The sequence below is a fragment of the Plecotus auritus genome (genome assembly GCF_963455305.1).
Source record: "Plecotus auritus genome assembly, chromosome: 9".
Lineage (NCBI taxonomy): Eukaryota > Metazoa > Chordata > Mammalia > Chiroptera > Vespertilionidae > Plecotus > Plecotus auritus.
The window spans coordinates 108,101,001-108,121,001 of NC_137783.1; the positions used below are offsets into that span (position 1 = coordinate 108,101,001).

Consider the following 20,001-nt stretch of genomic DNA (forward strand, 5'->3'; position numbering starts at 1 on the left):
GTCCCCATCCCTAACCTCAGTTTCACAATTTGAAAGCTGAAAACTTGGATGGGACCGGTTCATAGGGCTGCTTAAGGGTCGGTGACAAGTCTGGATACTAGACCACATCCAGAGGGGGAAGTGACTTGCCTGGACTGTCTAGAGGAGATAGCCACGGTGGGGGAATCCCCTCGGTGGCCGCCCCAGGGCCAGCGAAGGGTCATTTCCTTCCGCGTTCAAACCCGCGGTCACTTCTCCTGTTCGCCCCCAGCCCCCCCTCCCGCCCCATCCTAAGTGCCGCGGCGCCGGCAGCGGGGAACTCGGGACCAGGCAGGATTTCCTCTGCGGACCTGCAGCTCCTAGAGCCGCCCGCCCCTCCAGACCCCACGGGGCCACGAACTGCACGTGCGGCGGCCCAGGGCTGGCCTCGCTGGCACTGGGCTTCCTCGGCGACCCCTCTCCCTCCGGCCCCTTTCATCCCGCCCCTACAACCCGCCGCTTCCCGGCCGGGCTTTCAGCATCAAGAAGATGCTTCACTCCCTCTTGGGAACACCGGCCGGCGCTAGGACCCCGCGGCTTACCCGAAAGGAGGCGTGGTGGGACGGGAGAGGTATTTAAATTGGAGCCCGAGCCGCCCCTCGCGGGTTCGGCTCCCGTGGGGCAGTGGATCTGCCGGGCGCCTCCTCGGGCCGTGACCCGGGGGTCTGGCGCGGGGTGGGACCCGGGAGCTGGTTTGCGCAAAATGTGCCGGGTCTGCGCGGGAAAGGAGCGGCGGCCGCGCTGAGCCAGGTAGGAGCCTCCGGGCGAGCGGGGGCCGGCCCGCCCTCTGGGGAACCGCCTGTCCCGCGCCCCTCTAGAGCAGAGGACCTGGAACTGGGCTGGGTCCTCCTCCCGCCTCCGTCCTCCACCTCACACGTGGAGCCAGGGTTGACCCTCCCCGAGGTCTCCCAGGCTGCTAACTCAACAGATCTTTCCCGCAAAAGAGTGAGACCTGTACCCATTTGACAGATGGGAAAACAAGGGCAGAAAGGCCAGCACTTGGCGGGAACATACAGTTAGTTAAGGGCAGACTAGGATTTGAATCCAGGTCTCCTACCATCCTCTGCTCTGTGGCTGGGCATGGGGCTTCCCATCCCACCGCACCAGATAGCCTGCCTACCTGAGGTGAGGGGAGAAGGGGGACACTCACCTCTCTTCAAGGGTCTCTGAAGCAGCCTTCTTCATGGGTGGTAAGATGTGAGGGACCCCTACCCCCACCCTGAGCTGCCTGAAATTCCCTCATCACAGCCACATTCCTTTGGGTTAAGGTCTAATTCCTCCGTGGGATGCACATGTCTGCCCTTAATGATTCACTGCTGAGTAGGGGCTTCCAGAGCAGCTCTCTCAGGACCCCACTCTGCCAGTGATCCCCGATGAGCAGAGAAGGGGGAGTCGCAGGGACCAGCACTGTGAGCCTGTCAGCTTGTGGATGTTGGGGGGAAGCTGTCATTAGAGGGGATTAGAGAGGGAGATCTTGGCCTGGTGCAGTGGAACATTAGCTTTGGAAGCAGACAGACTGGATTCTTATCCTCACTCTATTAACTGACTGTGTGACTTTGGGTAAGTCACCTCTCTGATCCTCGTTTTCCTCATAGGCAAATTGAGGACAGTTATAAAGAGGCCAGGCAGTTCAGCACCTGCTGGAAAAAAACAGCATTCGGGTCATGTAGACGTGGGCTAAATCCTAAAATACTTATGGGCTGGGTAACTATTGGGTAAATCATTTCATCTTTCTGAGCCTCGGTTTTCTCATCTGTACAATAGAAATTATAATAACTACTGGTTTGTTGTGAGAATTAAGTGAGATAATATAGGTCAGGTACTTAGAAGAATGTCTAACATCCTTAAATGGTAAGGATGGGCTTATTTATGATAGTAGGCATTGTCCCACCTCATTCCCCTCACCCTCTCTCTTTCTTCACACACACACACACACACACACACACACACACACACACACACATTCTTTAACATTTCCCCTCCTGGTCAGAATCCTAAGATATCTCTTGCCTCCTCCTCTTGCCTATGCTTCTAAGTCTGCAAGCTTGAGGTCTCCATTCTCAGCATACCTCGCCTAGGCTGTTTAGCTCTGCCGGTCATTGTCCCAGCTGAAAAAGACAATCTGTCCAGGACATTATCACAGGCATTATCAGCTTGCTCGTCACAATAGTTGGAGTAGCAAGCGGTAGAATAGGAACCAGGCTACTTGCCCTACTGATGGGACACTGAGGCACTGAAGGGTTAAGGGACTTGCCCCAGAACTGGCTGGGGAGCAGTTGTCTAGATGTCAGCCTCGGTCTAAGTGACCCCAGCCTTCCCTCTTGAGACTGAGTTGCCCTCAAATTCTACACACTTTGTTCTGGGCACTGCTGATGGATGCCCACTGCTGAGGGGCCCCCTTCTGTCAGATGCCAGGCCCGAGTTCCATTGGTACAGGGATTGTCTCTGCTGGATGCTCTGATGCCCACCTTGGGGGCAGGGTGAGATTTGGCAGGCAGAGGAGGGGAAAATGAGGGCCCCTTTGGGCGGCAATGCCTTCCAGTTCTATACAGAGCCAGGCCCTTCCTTGTCCTCACCTCACACTTACCCCTCAGCCCATTTCAGTAGAGCTTCTACCCCTCACTCTGCCATTTGTTCAATAGATCGTTGGTGAGCACCACTTGATAGACTCCTGTCCTCATAGAATAAAAAATTAATGATCAGGAAATGATCAATGTGATGAAAGCAATAAACCATGTGAGGGTCTGGGGAAGAGCATTCCAGGTGGAGGGAGCAGCAGGGCAAAGGCCCTGGGGTAGGAATGCACTTGTGGTGTTTGAGGAATGGTGAGAAGAATGGCAAACACTAGGATTTGGTGAGGGAAGGGCAAATGGTAGATGGAGTCAGAGAGGAGAGGTATAAAGCCTGGATTATACTGGAGGTTTTTAGGCAGCGAGATTCATGATCTGATCTATGATTTAACGACACCTCTGGTGGCTATGTGTAGGGGTCAGGGTGGAAGTAAGGTGTTGCTGTGGTGGAGGCCCAGGGTCATGGTGGTGACTCTGTTTGTGGCAATGATGGAGGAGGGAGGTGGGCAGGTCTGGGGGTTTCCTCAGAGAACAGACAGAACCCACTGACAGGGAGAAGGAGTGTGGCAGGGAGGTGAAGGGAGAGTCAAGGAGAGCAACTGCTCTCGCCAGTGTCGCCATGTCACTGAGACTCCGCCTGTCAGTTCTCAGTGCCTTCCCTGGCCTGTCCTGTGAGCCCCCTCTGTCCCAGGGGCACTTCCCTTAGGAATGTGTGGGAGGGGGTAATCCTAGAGTGCCCAGTGCTGTGCTCACTGGAAGCTCAGGGGCTGTGGGAATCTGGAGGAAGAGCCGAACACATAGCCCAGACTTGGGAAACCAGAGAAGGCTCCTTGGAGGAGGTGACATCTAAGCTGAGAACCAAAGGAGGAGGAGGAATTCAGCACAAGAAAGGGGAGGGAGTGAAGGTTTGGAGCAGTGAAAGGGGCTCTGAGACCTGAAGGAAATAGGAGGCTTCCAGAACCCAGAGTGGGAGAGGGGACGGTGAGAAATGAAGTTGGAGAGAAGAGCTGGCCACAAGGCATACTCCCCAAGGGCCTCAAAGGCCCCCTGAGGGGTTTCCACTCAATTCTGCGTATACCAGCTTTCGGATGGGTGGTGATGTTCTGCTTTTTAAACAGCAGAACAAAATTTCCTGTAAAAGCCTGCCCCATAAAGCAGGTGAGAAGAGCGAGCATTTGTGGGGGCAGAGGCCCATGGCCTAGGGGAATCCAGGGAACAGGTTTAAAAGACCACATTTGAACAATAAAGGAACTCAGAGCAGCCACCTTCATTTAAAATTCATTGTAAGGACGCTAATTGGGTCTAATAGTAAAGACCCAGCCCTCAAAGGTCCTATAAATGTGTCTTCTCCTAAAGCACCCTCAGAGTTTACAACTCAGCAGCCATTTATTGAGGCCTTTTTGGAGACCATATAGTGTAGAGGTTAAGAGCACAGACCTAGGAGCCAGACTTGTTATCTGTGAGACCTTGAATATGTTACTTAATCTCTCTGGGTCTCAGTTTTCCTGTCTGTAAAATGGGACTGCTAGTCATGGAGCCAAGTCTTTGAATTATGGTGAGGATTAAATGAGTTAATACATGTGAAGTGTGGAGAAGCATGCCTGGTACATAATAAGGGCTCCCTAAGTAGAATATATATCATTAGATCTTAGAAAACTTGGTGAAGTCAGCATTAACCCCAGAAAAGGAAACTGAGACTCAGAGAGGTGAAATGATTTGCACAAGGTCACACAGCAGGTTAGTGGAGGAATCAGAGGGAACAGTTGGATATGGGTGACTCTGAGTCCAGTGCTCTTGGAGGACTTTATGTATCCCTCCTTCTTAATGTTCTGTATGTATTATGGCCACTTCTGTGCATTTATTTGTGTTCCCAGTTCCTAGCACAGAGCTAGATGTGAGGGGGCATTCAATAAAAGTGTGAATGAATGAATGAAATTGACAGATTGAGCTGTGTGTTCCTAGCCCCTGACCCAGGTCTTCAGTGAGTGAGCTCCTAGAAGCACTGAGATTCCACCCTGCTGGGGGCACCCTGGCTGCTCATAAAGGGAAGGGCAGGTCCAACAGGCCTGCGTGTCCCCCTGCCTTGGCACGGGTGGTGGCTTCAGTGAAAGTAAAGGGCCTGGCAGCCTGCTCCTGGGGAAGTTCACAGCCATAATGCTGGGGCCAGGGCAAGCCTCCGGTGGGGCTTCCTGTCAAGGCTCCAGGCCCAGCCATCAAACAATGGCAGGGGCTCAAGAATCAGAAAATCAAAAGAAAAAGAGCAAAATAAAGGTCCGTGTGTGTGTGTGTGTGTGTGTGTGTGTAATTTGTGTGTATGTAATTCCATTTGGGGTCTGAGGAGCTACGAAGGGGTGACCTGCTCGTGGCTTGGGTAGAAAGGGAGTCAGAGGCCCAGCTCCCCACCTCACCTCACCCCAGCCCTGAGGTTGGCTCAGGGCAGCCCTTAGAGTCCCTCTGCCTCCTGCTCACCTCCTCCAGATTGTCTTCCACCAGGTGGAGTCTTCTGAAACCCAAATCTGACAATGTCGCCCACTGTTTAAAAACTCTTCCTGGGGGCATGGCCTAGCTCCTTGGCGTAGCATTGGAGGCCCTCTGTGATGGGCTACACCTTAATTTCAGATACAGCTGTGGTCTGGGGTTCCCTGAGGACAGGGTGGGAGGGTGTGGGCTGGCCGTGGGAAGGAGCCTGGGTTTTACAATGTCCCCTTTCCTCCCTGCCCTATGCAGAGCCATGAGCCACCAGATCCTGCTGCTCCTGGCCGTGCTGACCCTGGGCCTGGCTACCTCCCAACAGGGAGACAAGGTGCCCTGTAAGATGGTAAGAAGCCCTGCCCAGGCAGGGTAAGCTCCCGCACCCCACCCCCACCCAGCCCTAGGGTGCTCTATCGTCCCAGCTCCAGAAGCCAAAATTAGAGGAGTCAGAAAAGGAAAGGGAATGCATTTAAACCTTGCATTTGATTAGCATCTGCTAGAATGTTTAAATACCTTATTTACTATTAATCCTGCCAGGTAAGTACCATTATTCCCATTTTATAGAATTGGAAGCTAAGACTTGGAGAGGTTAAGTGACTTGTCCAAGGTCATTCAACTGGGACCACTGGGGCCAATATTGGACTCTATTCCCTCTGCCCCCACAGGGTGATAAAGAATTTGGGGTCAGTCAGCTGGGAAGGGCTCTTCTGTTTTGGGTCCCTGGGCTCCTTGACTTGGGTCCATCTGCCACATCCCTGCTGGGAAGCCTCACTCATCACTGCCCAGGTCAAATGCTGCCCCCTTCAGGAAGCCTCTTCCGATTCCTCCCAGGCTGACCCGTTTCTGTTTGCTCCCTTCGCTGGTCCTCCCCAGCCCCAAGCTTCCCTCCATCTCAATATTGAGCACATGGTATAGTTCGCATCGCAAGTGGGCCTAAGCCTGTCTCACCGCCAGACCCAGAACTTCCCGAGGGCAGGGGCCCGGTTTCATTCACTTTGTTCCTTTTTCATGCCCCTTGCTGGGAGACTAGCCCTGAAGTTATTGTCACCCTGTGGGGTACAGGGAAAAGAGACCACCCAGGTCTGCTTGTAAAGCTGGGCAGTCACAGAGCTCAAGGCAGGAGCTTGCCCTGGGAAAAGGACAGGCCCTGTGGCAGCCTCACTTGGATCTGGGACTGGAAGCTTATGACACAGATTGGCCACCTGCTCCTGGAGGCTGCAGGTGCTGGCAGCCAGGCCAGGCAGCCCTTCCCTGGGGTTGCAGTGTCCTGCTGCCTTACTTCTTGCTCTTTAGAGCCCTCCTGAGGTTCCCAGAACCCAGAATCATAGGCAGAGAAGGCCACAGATGCCACCAAATGCAGCCCCACATTCTGCCTGGGGAGACAGGCTCAGAGAAGGGAAGGCCCTGGCCACCCAGCAGGAAGGGGAACTGGGTGAGCTTTGGATTGGGGAGAGATGAGATAATAGGCAAAAAGGTGCTTTCTGGACTACCACAGAAGGAGTCATGATGATTTTTTTTTTAAATATATTTTATTGATTTGTTACAGAGAGGAAGGAAGAGGGATAGAGAGTTAGAAACATCGATGGGAGAGAAACATCGATCAGCTGCCTCTTGCACACCTCCTACTGGGGATGTGCCCGCAACCAAGGTACATGCCCTTGACCGGAATCGAACCTGAGACCCTTCAGTCCGCAGGCCGACGCTCTATCCACTGAGCCAAACCGGTCAGGGCAATGATGATTTTTAAGATAATAAAAAAAAAAGTTTTTTAAATTTTCACATGCCGAGGGCTCGCAAGATGCCTGCTGCATGCGGAGGACGTTCTCTCCCTTTCTCCTGCCCAGATTCCTCTTTCCGCAGAGGAAACCGAGGCCAGGAGAAGAGCGGTGGCTACCAGGGTTATGCAGACAGGAAGGAGTAGAGCAGTGTTCGAACCCAGCTCCCGGGGCTTATGCTGCCCACCGCGAGTGACTCTTGCTGCCCTGCTTCCCGCTGTGCAGGTGGTAAAATGGAGTTGGGTGGCAAGTCCTCTTCCCTCCTAAAAAACAAACAAACAAAAACCAAGAAAACTTGGGCAGTGACTTCCTGGCGTCACAGAGAGCATGGGTAGAGTGTTGTCAAAGGCAGCTCCGAATTTGGCTAAGGGCTGACTCCTCCAAGACCCTTTCCCAAGTAAGTCGGTGTTGCTGGGGGCTCAGAGCTCGGGCAGTGGGGGGCACCCTGAAGTGGAGTGCTGCGGGCGGCACTGGCCTTCAGGCTCCTTCCGACTGAACTGCAGAGCAGGCGGTGGTGCAGCACTGCCTGCAGGCGCCGCCTCTGGGCCTCTGGCAGGGGTCCTGGGCACCCGGGCAGAAAGCAAGTCTTGGGCTCTGGGCTTGGCCAGCCTGTGTCCTGACTCAACTCTCAGGGGCTGGTGGCCCAGGGAGCCTTTGAGAATTCAGGGGTGAAATGGGGTGTGGGCTTGCCCGTAGGATAACATGTGATGCATAGGACAGTGCCCCCCACATGGTAAATGCTCAGGAAGTGGTAACTGGTGTTACTAGTATTTACTCTGCTGAAGGACTCAACCTGAGTACTCAATCAGCTGAGGGCGCAGTGGTCAAACTTGGCTGGCAGTAGGAAAAGGAATTCCCAATGGTAGTTTTGAGCCTCTGACTATATGATTTGGGGAAGCCACCTCCCTCCTCTGAGCCTCAGTTTCCTTAGAGGGTACAAGGAGGTAAATATGCCTTAGAAGATGGAATGAGGCAAGGGATCTATGCATCCAGTACAAGCCTGGCACACAGCTGGCGCTCCATGGTTAGTGGCGGTCATTGTGTTAATGTTCCTTTTGCTGTGACTTCTTTAATAAGGGTGGTCCGGGAGCTGAGGACAGGATGAGGGGCCATGCCTGGTGGCCCCAGCTGGCCGCGAGGTTGGAAGGGAGAAAAGGGCAAGGAGCCAGGCAAGACTGGCCAGGTGGCCAGGATGGTTTCTGGTTCACATGGGTGCCCAACCTCAGGGCATCCCTGGGCCGCTGTGCAGGCTGGTGACTGAGCTGCATAGAGTAGGAAGAGGCACACAGGTGCCTGTTGGAGGGCAGTCCATTCCTCCCCCTCCTCACCTTGGTGATCTTGAGAGGAAGCTGACTGCTGGGCCAGGCAGGGAGCCCCGGGGCTGGTGTTCCTGCCCTGCTGGCTTCGCTACTGACTCACCACAACCATGTGCAGGTCACTGCCTTCTTCAAGCTCAGTCTCCCCATCTTGGAATTGGATGGGCTGGACCCTTTATGCTCTAACAGTCTTTGACTTTAGTCTGAACATATGGATCATCCCTTTACTTTCTTTTTAGAAAGGCGATGGACTCAATCCCTCAGACCTTTACTAAACCAATGATGTCTATGACTCCTTCATTCATTAAAAAAATTTAGTGAGCACCTTCTGTGGGCCAGGTCCAAGGCATCCACATCAACCAAAATGGGCCCTGTTTGCTCTGAGCTCACTGTCTAGCAGGTCCCCACACAGATAGGCACAATTCAGGGGCCAAAGCTATGACAGGAAGCACAGAGGCTGTAAGAAAACCCAGAAGAGGCCCCAACCTGGCCAGGAATCAGGGAAGGCTTCCTGGCAGAGGAGATCCTGGACTCAGCATGCAGAGTTCCCCATGCAGATTTTGTTGGGAACGACATAACCAGCACAGGGAACAGGAAGGAGGAGACCCAGAGCTAAGGCTTGGAGGGCACATGGTCAGTGGTCAGATATGGTCACTGTGGGCTGGGCTGGAGTGGGCTGGGAGGAGAGGGGACAGTTCCTCAAGGGCCACAAACAGCTTTGAACCTGCTGAGAGTCCTGGAGTTTGCCCTGGAGGGGTTTACTGTAAACAGAAGGCAACACTGTCTGAGTGGAATTTGAGAGCAATTGCCAGGCATCTGGTTGGTGGGTGGATCAGAAGGGTCCATGAAGACAGAAGCTGGGGCAGGAGTGGGCCTGAGCTGGGAGGTGGTAGAAGTCAGACCAGCTGAGAAAGGCTGGGGTTCCTGGTATGCTAGAAGAGAGGAGAGGAAGACAGCATTTACATGGAAAGAGTTCTGGCCTCAGAAAGCACATGAGATAGAAGGACAAAAGTGGGGCCTTTAGTTGTTGAAATATCTAGGTTTAAACCCAGCTCTGTTCCTCAGCAGCTGGGTGATCCTGAAACCTTCCTTACCCTCTCTGGGCTTGGTTTTCTTAAATAGGGGTGATCCTATTGACGGGCAGGCTATTGTGAAGACCCAGTGAGACCATGGGTCTGAAAATGCCAAAACATCTCAGATGCTGAGTGGGTGCTAGGGAAGGATGAGTTACTTTCTGGATAAGAAACCAGAGTGGTCATGTGACTTGATGGGGCACGCACCACAAAATCATAGTGTTGTCATCAAAGAACGTGGGTTGGGACCCTAGACATCTTTTCCCTTGCCCCTTACTCTCACCCCATCTCCAGGACCAGATCAGGACCAGGCCATGGGAAGCAAAGCCACTGACAGGGGTGGGGATGGGTAGCAGCAGCAGAAAGGGCACTCCTGGGGAGTGTCCCTGAGGAAGCAGGCTCTGGGACCCAGAGCTGTGCCCCACAGGATGAGGGCTTGAATGAGATCTGAGAGCAGGAAGCTAAAAACTGATGACAAGAGGACAAACTGCATTTTTTCCTTTTGGAAACAACTCCCCCAAAGTGGGTTAGTCTAGTCTAACACCAGCTGGGTCAACGTAACGACCCGGGCCCATAGAAGGAAGCCAGGGTGTGGAACCAGGAGGCCTGGGTCCCAGCTTGGCTCCGTTCCTCATGGCCCTGGGTCACTCTAGATCAAGCATGTCAAACTCGCGGCTGCCGGGCCGCATGTGCCTCGTTTATTTAAACAAGGCTTGCAGCCTGCCGGCCGCAAGTTTGACATGCTTGCTCTAGATCAGTGGTTCTCAACCTTTCTAATGCCGCGACCCTTTAATACAGTTCCTCGTGTTGTGGTGATCCCCAAACATAAAATTATTTTCGTTGCTACTTCATAACTGTAATTTTGCTACTGTTAATGAATCGTAATGTAAATATCTGTGTTTTCCGATGGTCTTAGGCGACCCTGCTAGCGGTTCTCAACCTGTGGGTCGCGACCCACAGGTTGAGAACCACTGCTGTAGAGCCTAAGACCATCGGAAAACACAGATATTTACATTACAATTCATTAACAGTAGCAAAATTACAGTTATGAAGTAGCAACGAAAATAATTTTATGTTTGGGGATCACCACAACACGAGGAACTGTATTAAAGGGTCACGGCATTAGAAAGGTTGAGAACCACTGATCTAGATGATCTGTGGCTCAGTTTCCTGTAAAATGGGTTAATGATTAGTACAGGATTTTTTGTCTGGTCATTTGTCCTTCTAACTTTCTATCACCTCTATGTCTACCCATCAAAGCTTCCTTGAGTCCCTCTCTGATGCCAGTGCTGTACTGGGTGCCAGAGGCAGGGGCAAGGAGGAGGATGGGGGTCATCCAGACATGGGGTGATTAGGCTGGGATGGAGGAACGTGGAGCATCCTGGGAGGCCAAGAAAGAAGGCCAGCCAAGCCTGGTGGGAGCTCAAGTCATCCTTCCTAGAGGCACGTGTCTGATTCCAGCTCCTACTGCACCTATTAATGCCTGCTCTCTCTCTGCCTCCCCCTCCCCAGGTGAACAAGGAGGTCTTCTGCCAGTTCCTTGGCCTGGTGCAAGTCCCCTCAGCGCTCCCGCGGGACATGGAGGCCCTTGACCTATCTGGAAACCAGCTTCAGAGTATCCTAGCCTCGCCCCTCAGCCTCTACACAGCACTTCGTCACCTGGACCTGAGCTCCAATGAGATCAGCTTCCTCCAGCCAGGTGTCTTCCAGACCCTGTCCCATCTGGAGCACCTCAACCTGTCCCACAACCGCCTGGCACTGAGCACTGGGGGTCTGGGTCCCCTGCTGCACGTGAAGTCTCTGGACCTGTCTGGGAACAGCTTGTACAGCGGCCTTGTGGAGCAGCTGCTGGGGGAGGCGCCAGCCCTGCGCACCCTTGCACTGGCGGAGAACAGCCTGACCCGCCTTGCCCGCCAGACCTTCTGGGGCACACCTGCACTTGAGCGGCTGGACCTACACAGCAACGTGCTGATGGACATTGAGGACGGCGCTTTCGAGGCCATGCCCCACCTGACCCACCTTAACCTCTCCAGGAACTCCCTCACCTGCATCTCCGACTTCAGCCTCCAGCAGCTGCGGGTGCTGGACCTGAGCTGCAACAGCATCGAGGCCTTTCAGATGGCTCCTGAGCCCCAGGCCGGGTACCAGCTCACCTGGCTCGACCTGCGGGAAAACAAACTGCTCCACTTCCCCGACTTGGCTGCACTCCCGAGACTCATCTACCTGAACGTGTCCAACAACCTCATCAGTCTCCCTGCGGGGCCACCCCAGGGTGGCAAGGCCATCCATGCACCTTCTGAGGGCTGGTCAGCCTCGCCCCTCTCGAACCCCAGCCGGAATGCCAGCACCCACCCCCTCTCCCAGCTCTTGAATCTGGATTTGAGCTACAATGAGATTGAGCTTGTCCCCGAGGGCTTTCTGGAGCACCTGACCTCCCTGCGTTTCCTGAACCTCAGCCGAAACTGCTTGCAGGCCTTTGAGGCTCAGAGTGCGGGCTCCCTGCCCTGCCTGGTGCTCCTGGACATCAGCCACAATGCGCTGGAGACACTGGAGCTGGGCACCAGAGCCCTGGGATCTCTGCGGACGCTGCTCCTGCAGCACAATGCCCTGCAGAACCTACCCCCATACACCTTCGCTGGCCTGGCTAACTTGCAGAGGCTCAACCTGCAGGGGAACCGGGTCACTCCATGTGGGGGGCCAGGTGGGCCTGGACCCTCCGGCTGTGTGGATTTCTCTGACATCTCCTCCCTCCGCAGCCTAAACTTGGTGGACAACGAGTTGGAGATGCTCTGGGCAGGTGCTTTCCTCCACACACCACTAACGGAGCTGGACCTCTCTTCCAACCCAGGCCTGGATGTGGCCACAGGGGCCTTGGCGGGCCTGGAGGCCTCCTTGGAGGTCCTGGCCCTGCAGGGCAATGGGCTGGAGGTCCTGCAGGTAGACTTGCCCTGCTTCAGCTGCCTCAAGCAGCTCAATCTCGCCGAGAACCGCCTGAGCCGCCTGCCGGCCTGGACGCAGGCCGTGTCTCTGGAGGTGCTGGACCTGAGGAACAACAGCTTCAGCCTGCTGCCCAGCAGTGCCATGGGCGGCCTGGAGACCAGCCTGCGGCGCCTCTACCTGCAGGGGAATCCGCTCAGCTGCTGCGGCAATGGCTGGCTGGCGGCCCAGCTGCACCAGGGCCGTGTGGACGTGGATGCCACCCAGGACCTGATCTGCCGCTTCGACTCCCAGGAGGAGGTGTTCCTTAGCCACGTGCGTCCTGAGGACTGTGAGAAGGGGGGGCTCAAGAATGTCAACCTCATCATCATCCTCACCTTCACACTTGTCTCTGCCATTGTCCTCACCATGCTGGCCACCTGTTGCTGTGTCCGCCAGCAGAAGTTCAACCAACAGTACAAAGCCTAGAGCAGCCAGGCTGCAGGAGAGCTCAGCGGGACCCCCTTCCAGGACAGCGGGGAGCCCGAGGCACAGAGGAGGGTGAGGTCTAACCCAAAGCCACACAGTGAGCCAGGGTCCCAGAACCCTGGTCTCTAAATCCCAGCCCAGGCTTCTTTTCCCCGCATCCTGCTGCATCGGTAGGTGACGCACTTCCCAGGCCTCACATGTGGTCCAGCTGTGGAAGCTGGACGCTGAGCTGTATTGGGAGTGACAAAGAATGAGGATGACCCATCAGATCAACAAATCTTCACCAGACATCTGTTTTGTGCCACACCCTGCGCTGGGCACTGAGGACGCTGGTGAAGGAGACACAGCAAGCATCTCCCAGTTGGGGTGGGGATGGCATCACAGAGCTGTTCAGCGACCACACAGAGTGTGGAGCCCAGGGCTCCAAAGCTCGCCAGCACCGAGCTGAGTGCTGGAGGGGGAGGAGGGTGCCCGGGGGATGGGGGGAGTCCTGCCCCACCAGGCCAGGGCCAGGGAAGAGAAAGACCAGGAGGATTTGTCTGAGACCTTTCCAAGCAGACTGTTTGTCACATCTTCTGATAATGACTTTCAGCCTCTCTGGAAGATGACGAACTTGTAACTGGAAGAGAACTGGAGCCACATGAGTGTGCCTTGGGTCCAGCACTATAAGCAGGCTGTGGCGGCTGCAGCAGGTCCGGTTCACGGGCTGTTGCCCTGGGCTCCGGCCAGCACTGGACCGTCATTTCCTGCTCTGGACAGACTTTTTGCCCACCTGGCTCTCTGGTGTTGCACACTGGCCCCGATACTGCCGTGGCCTCCACTCCCTACTCCATCCCAGGAGTGAAGGCCTGAGGTCTCTGGTTCTGTTTTGCCCCAGGCTTGGCAGCTGTAACAAACCCAAGCCTGCATCTGCCTCTTTATGACAACCTTCTGAGGCTGGTATGTAATCCCAGTTTATAAAAGAGGCTCCAAGCCTCCCTGCAGGGTGTCCCAGTTACAAAATGCCGTACTGAGATTCAGAATCACATCATCCTGACTCCGGGGACTGAGCTTTGCCACTGCGGGGCTGCAGGCTGTCAGGGGGATAGGAAGTGGCCCCCATTGCTGGCACAGGGCCTGGGAGCATCCTGCACTGTATATCCCACCAGCTCCTCTCCCTCCACTTTCCCAGGCAGGCAGAGAGAAGACAGGCGGCCACAGGCCCTCTCCTCCTCTGCCTCAGTTTCCCCTCATTCCCTCCTTTGCAGACTGGTGTGGGTTCTTTTTCTCTTTTTGCTCTTGCATTCCCATTTTCCATTGAGCAAAGTCTATGTGAGACCATTGAGTCCCACCTCCCCCTTACACAGATAGGGAAACTGAGGCTTAGGAAGAGAAAAGGACTTGCTCAGAGATGCACAAGTCAGTGGCAGAGCCTGTGGAAAAAAGGTGGATTCAAACCTCATTAGGGGTCTCAGGGGGTGGGTTGGGGGGTTGGACCTGAGTGGTTTTCTTCTCTCTCAGGTGTCACATCACAAGATAATGCTCCAACCGCTCTTTTGGGTCCTCCTCATACAGGGATCCACCCCTCTTAGAAAAGTGGGTTAAAAAAATCCAGATCTAACCCCTTGTCCCTCATACCCACGGAACCATGGGCTGTCCTGGGACCAGCCCAGGACGCTGTGCTGTTGTCTTCACCTCCCGCCTGTGCTTGGCCGTGGTCTGGCTCAGGATGGTGCTGGGTAAAGTGTGAGACAATGAAAACTCCATTCTCTCTGCCCCATTTTACAGATGAAAAAACTGAGGCCCAGAGAGGGATCAAGGACTCAGGAAGTCAATGGCAAAGCCAGGGCTGGAACTTGATGTCCTGGCACCATCTGGGGCCCTGGGGGCCTAAGGGGCAGCTCAGCGCCCAGTCCTGATTGGAATTGTGACTACAGGTGCTCACGGCACACACTCTTTCTCAGGCTTGGGGCAGGTGCGAGCCCCTCCACGCCTGATCTTTGAAAACACTACACAATGCTGCTCTCACCTCCCAGGAGCCAGGCCACAGCCCAGGCCCTGGGACTAGCTCTTTGTATAACCCACATGAATGTATTAAAAAATAATTTTGGAGACAGTGCGGCCTGCCAGCCTCCTCCTTGCTTCAGGTCATCTGCACCATTGCATCTACTCCAACCCTGCCATCCTCTACTCCCATTATGTCTTTGAACCCTCATGGCAAACCCCTGGGAGATGGGACCTGTAGGTGGAAGACTGAGGCTCTGGTCATCACCACCCAGGACCTCGGGGCCTCAGCCGCATCATGTCCCTTCACCTTCAACAAACCCTGCTCCCACCACCACTGGGGAGATGGTGGCTTTCAGCAGTTGCACTCTCTCAGGCCCTTTCTCTGAGCTCATCCCCTCTGCCCCACCTTGTGGTCCTCATCCCTCCTCTCTCATTTGCTCCCTCACTTTCCTCTCTAGTTGCTTCTTCCTCTCAGACCAGCTAAGCTCAAGTGGTGCTCATTTTAAAAACAGTGAAAAGAGCCCAGGCCAGTTGCTCAGTGGTTAGTATCGGGCTGTGGACCGAAGTGTACCGGATTCGATTTACGGTCAAGGGCACCTACCTTGGTTGCAAGTTCCCCAGCCCCAGTAGGGGCGCATGTGGGAGGCAACCGATTAATGTGTCTGTCTCATGTCGATGTTTCCCTCTCTATCCACCCCCCTCCTCCCTCCTTTCCCTTCTCTCTAGAAATCAATGGGAAAAATATCCTTGGGTGAGGATTAAAAAAATAAAAATAGTGAAAAGATCCTCAAACCACTTTCCCCTTTCTTCTCCTACTTCATGGGTAAACTTCTTGGTAAAGTAGCTTCTCTTTCCTCCCCCCCCCCCCCCCCCCCCCCCGCACACACACACATTTTCAACCCACCCAGGCTGCCTTCAGCTCCTCAGAGCTCCACCTGCCCTGGCTAAGGTCACCAAGAGTTTGCCAAACTCAGTGCACTTTTCAGTCCGTACCCCCTTGACCTCTCCGCTGCAGGGGCTCCCACCCCTATCCTCCCCATCACCCATGCCCTCCCTTGGCACACGCTCCCAGCATCTAGGTACTAGTACTTCCCCGGTTTTCACATTCCTCTCAGGCCACTTGTTTTCAGGCTCATCTGCCTGGGGCCATCTGAACAACAACTACCGGCACTCCTGTCCCAGGCCTTCTTCCCTCGGGCATGTCATCGCCCCACTGCCAGAGCCATCCCAGAGCTCTGACCATGCCACATCTCTATCTCAGCCCAGCCCCTTCTGAGCATGCAGCCCTGATACCCTGATGCCCAGAAGCCTACCAGCTAGAGAACTGAAGGTCGCCCCACGGCTGGAGAACGAGAGTGAGCAGCTGGGCTTCAGTTCACGGGTGGCCTTGGAAAAAGAGCCAGGAGGGTCCCGAAGAAGAGCTCTCCTGGGTTCTGGAAGGGAGTTGGAGGATCAGGGTGGGGGCTGGGAGGTCTGGGAGAGGAGGCAAGAGCACCTTTCATAGTTACGGGGCCAGCAAAGGGCTCTGAGGCAGTCTAGAAAGTATGGAGTGGCTCCCACACACACACTTTTCAGCCCCCTGTGCTTGTCCTCCTGTGGCCCCTACTTCCCCTGACACCCAGATGCTGCCTCTTTGCAGGTGCCAGCCTCCCCTCCCCCAAGTTCCAGCTTAATGATGCTCTAACCTCCGCCTCCCCCCTCCTTCCCCCACACACACCCCAACATCCTGAAGATTTCTCCAACCCAGCTTCTCTGGTCTGTGACCTCTTACCTCCCAACTCCGCTCCCAGTACTTACTCTCCAAAGGAAAAGTTTACATGCTTATTTCATCGATGGGGCTGGGCAGTGAGAGAGCATGTGAATCAACACCCTGGCACACAGTAGGTGATCAATGAAGGCCTAAGGGAAGGCAGTAGCAGGGGCTGAACTCAGCCCAAGGCTTTACGGGCCTCCCATCCAGCCAGGAGCCCATCAGGCCCCTGATCCCTTTTCCTGGCAAACAGGGGTGTTTGCTCACCTGGTCAAGACCCCCCAGTGAGGCAGAAATTCCTGTTTTCAGCCAAACGTGGACATAGCTGCCAACTAGGTCATCAGAGCATCCGGCACGGGCCAGGGAGAGGGGAGGTCCTCGCCCGCCCAGTCATAGACAGGCTGTGGAGTCAGGCCACCAGGCTCACGTAGCTCAGTGAGCTGTTATGGCATTCAGCAGGAGCCAGGCTTGTAAGCCAGGTGGGAGGGGAGGTGGGCGGCACCCATGGCCCAAAGCTGCCTTACCAACTCAGTCCTCTGTCCTGGCACACCCCCAGGACCAGGGATCCACTGTCGGAGTTCTGTGCCCCTGCCTTTTAGGCAGCTCCCAGGCCAGCTCCCTGAGGCCCTCCAGCCCCATCTCTCTCCGGCCACCTCCTGCCTGTGTTCAGAGCTGACACCGAGCACTTCCGGGCGAGTGCTGCTCTGAGCACTTGATGGACATTGTCGTATGATTTTCTAACAATATTTGAAGAGATTGCTCTTATTATTATCCTCCCTTTAGAGAAACAGAGACTCAAGTTCCCACAGCTAAGAAGTGCCCAAACTGAAACGTAAACCCAGGCTGCCCCACTCCAGAGCCAGCAATCTCAACATTAGGCAGGTCCTCCCCAAACACCACACTCTCTCCCACTTCCTCCACCCGAAATGTCTCAGCCATCCTGACCCCACCTGCCGAACTCCTCCTTTTTCAAACACTGCCCGAGTCACCTCCTCCGGGGAGACTACCCTGATTGCCGTCCTCCCACCGCTCAAAGCCACAGCACTGGGACGGCTGCCAGAAAGGCCGCCAGGCTGGGCTCTCCTGGAGGGAGGTCCTACCGGAGTCCTTTCCCTGTCCCTGGAGGTGAGTTCAGAAAAGTTTTCCTCAATGGATGGCCCCTGCTCTCCAAGACTTAAGATCAGCCCTCAGACAGAGAATGGGGAGATAGGCTTCTCAGACAGACCCAGGGGACACAGGGGCCTCAGAGGGGGATGCAGAGTGTGGCTGCCCAGAAGCAGCAGCGGCCAGTGGTGTGGCAAAGAAACAATCTTCTCTCCTCCCTCCACTTGCCTCCACTTTCTTCTTGCCTCTAGGACCTTGTCTTATCTTCTCCTTCCCCTCCCCCCACTGGCCTCTTCTTTCCCTCCCTTGGTCTTCTCTCTCCCCTCCCCCATCTTACTGGAAGCAGTTGAGGCTGTGGTGGCTGAGAACAGGGTTGGTGGAGGGGAGGGAGGCCCGAGCGAGCTGTTTATAGGAACTGGAGCAGCTCCATCCATCAGCTCTGTTTGGAGCTGGAGACCAAGCATAATAAATACCTTGGCTCCTCCCCAGCTGTGCTTTCCCTGAACTTGGCCATTTGAACTCCAAAGCTCTCTGGCCTGCTGGTTCTCAGGACCCAGCTCCCAGTCCACCCTCCCTGCTCCCACCTCCCACCAAGCTGCCCTGGAAAGAGCCCTGCCTCTGGGATCAGAAACGCGGGCCTGAATCGAGGCACTGCTACAGCATTGCTTTGGGAACAAAGGCAAGGCAAGCCACTTGTCTGTGCCTCCCGTTCCCTATCCTTAAAATGGGATCATAACCACTGCCGCTCACACGCACAGCGGGCCAGAATGGCTTGAGCATCCACACTGTGCTGGGTTCTGGTGGGATCCCTGAGAACAGTCAGACAGAGCCTCTGCCTGGGGCGGGGAGAGAGGGGGACCACACCACAGCACAGGCAGGAAGTGGTCAGCCCCATGAGGGAGGTCCAGATTTTGTGTTTGGGGATTTGTTTGCAGCAGGGAGTGGCCCTTCCAGCTGGAGGAGTGAGATGGACTTCGAGGACATCTGGGCTGGCCCAGCTAGGAAGGGTAGGATTTCAGCTTATGAAGATGGGAGAGGCGGCTCCAGACAGAGCAAACGCATTGAGCAAGTTGGACAGTGGGACGATTCCATCCAGGGTGGGGCAGAGAAGAGTCTGCCTATGCTCAGCCTTCATCCCATCACTTTGTCTTCTTTGACCCTATAGCACCTTTTGCTTTGACCTTCCAGCTATCATGGATCTTCCCTTCTTTTCTGGAGAACTTCCTACTCGCCCAGCTCTCCCAAATTGTGGATGCATTCCTGGAATTCTGCAGTCGTGTCCCTACTCCCACCTTCCCCCAAAAAGCCACCCTAGGAAATTGAAGACTCACATCCGGAGAAAAGTCATTAGCCAATTGCACATGTTTCTGGAATGAATAAGGGAATAGATGAATAAAGGAATGAATAAAACAGTGAGTCAATGAAAAAGAGAATACGTGAATTACTGAATTCAACTGAAATTTCTTAAGCCCCTGCTACCAACCATGCTGTATTCACAAGATCCCTCTGCTCCTGGCTCACTGCTTATGGGGGAAATAGACATTAAACACGCATACACACACTCAAATAAAGACAAAATGGCAAATTATGATGAGAACCATGAGAGGAAATAGCAGGGAGACATAATTGAGAAGGGTGGACTCAGAGACGTCCTCTCCGAGGATGTGATCTGTAAGCTAAGACTGCTGGAGGGCTTACGTTGAGTATGTGAGTTAATATTCCTTCTAATCTCTTCCCCTCACTCCCATGAATTTGCCAAAATGCCAGGGAGAGAAAGAGCAACACTCTAGACCCTGAGGTTCATTTCCATACACTGAAAACAGCCCCTACACTGGGACCTTCCTGGCCTTCCCCCTCTTCAGTGCCTTGCCTACCCATTCTAGGACCATGGAGAAAAACATGGAAGGCCACATATATGGTGGTGGGGTGGTGGGAGGAATGGCCAAAGAAGTGCTCTCAGCAGTCAGTCGTTGTAAGGGTCCAGTTCCAAAGGCCCCTGCTTTAAAAATCGTAGGGTAGGTGGGTAGGTGGGTAGGATGGGCTTGGCTCCCTCCTCCAGTCCTGCACCACCCATGTCAGCTTGCACCAACCGCCCCCCCCCGCTTTTACCCTGGGTAACTTACTAACATTCTCATATCTAACCTTCTGTGTTTTCTCTATAATCAAGTAATCATTGACAGGTATTTAAATTATATACAAATACACATACGCATGTCTCGGTGTTTTATAGAAATGGGATTACGTTATATACATTTTCCTGCCTCTTGCTATTTTGATTCAACAATACTTCAAAAAATCCCTCAAACAAACTGACAAAGCTTCAATTCATTTTTGACAGTACATAATATTCCATAGTATGTATATTCCATAATTTACTCAGCCATTCATCAATTGATGAACATTCAGTTTGTTATATTTTCTTGAAACTATAAACATGCTGCAAAAATACCCTCGTTCATATGCCTGTAGTCTCTGGGACTTGTGTTTCTGTCAGATGAGCACTGATAAGTGGGATTCTAGGTCAATAGATAG

The 20,001-nt window shown here is 54.2% G+C and overlaps 1 protein-coding gene across 1 annotated transcript; it reads left to right on the top strand.

Annotated features, from left to right (window-relative positions):
• Positions 1 to 621: 621 nt before the first annotated feature.
• LRRC32 (leucine rich repeat containing 32) lies at positions 622 to 14,719 on the top strand. The gene is made up of 3 exons (XM_080640892.1): positions 622 to 768; positions 5,316 to 5,406; positions 10,737 to 14,719. Exons 2-3 carry the CDS (start codon positions 5,320 to 5,322, stop codon positions 12,627 to 12,629), a joined length of 1,980 nt encoding a protein of 659 aa, XP_080497018.1. The 5' UTR covers positions 622 to 768; positions 5,316 to 5,319; the 3' UTR covers positions 12,630 to 14,719.
• Positions 14,720 to 20,001: the final 5,282 nt, after the last annotated feature.

Excerpts from the sequence above, each read along its gene's own strand:
- LRRC32 (XM_080640892.1), top strand. The coding sequence starts at position 5,320 with ATGAGCCACCAGATCCTGCTGCTCCTGGCCGTGCTGACCCTGGGCCTG. Across the intron at positions 5,407-10,736 it reads ACAAGGTGCCCTGTAAGATG|GTGAACAAGGAGGTCTTCTG; the intron begins GTAAGAAGCCCT and ends CCCCCTCCCCAG.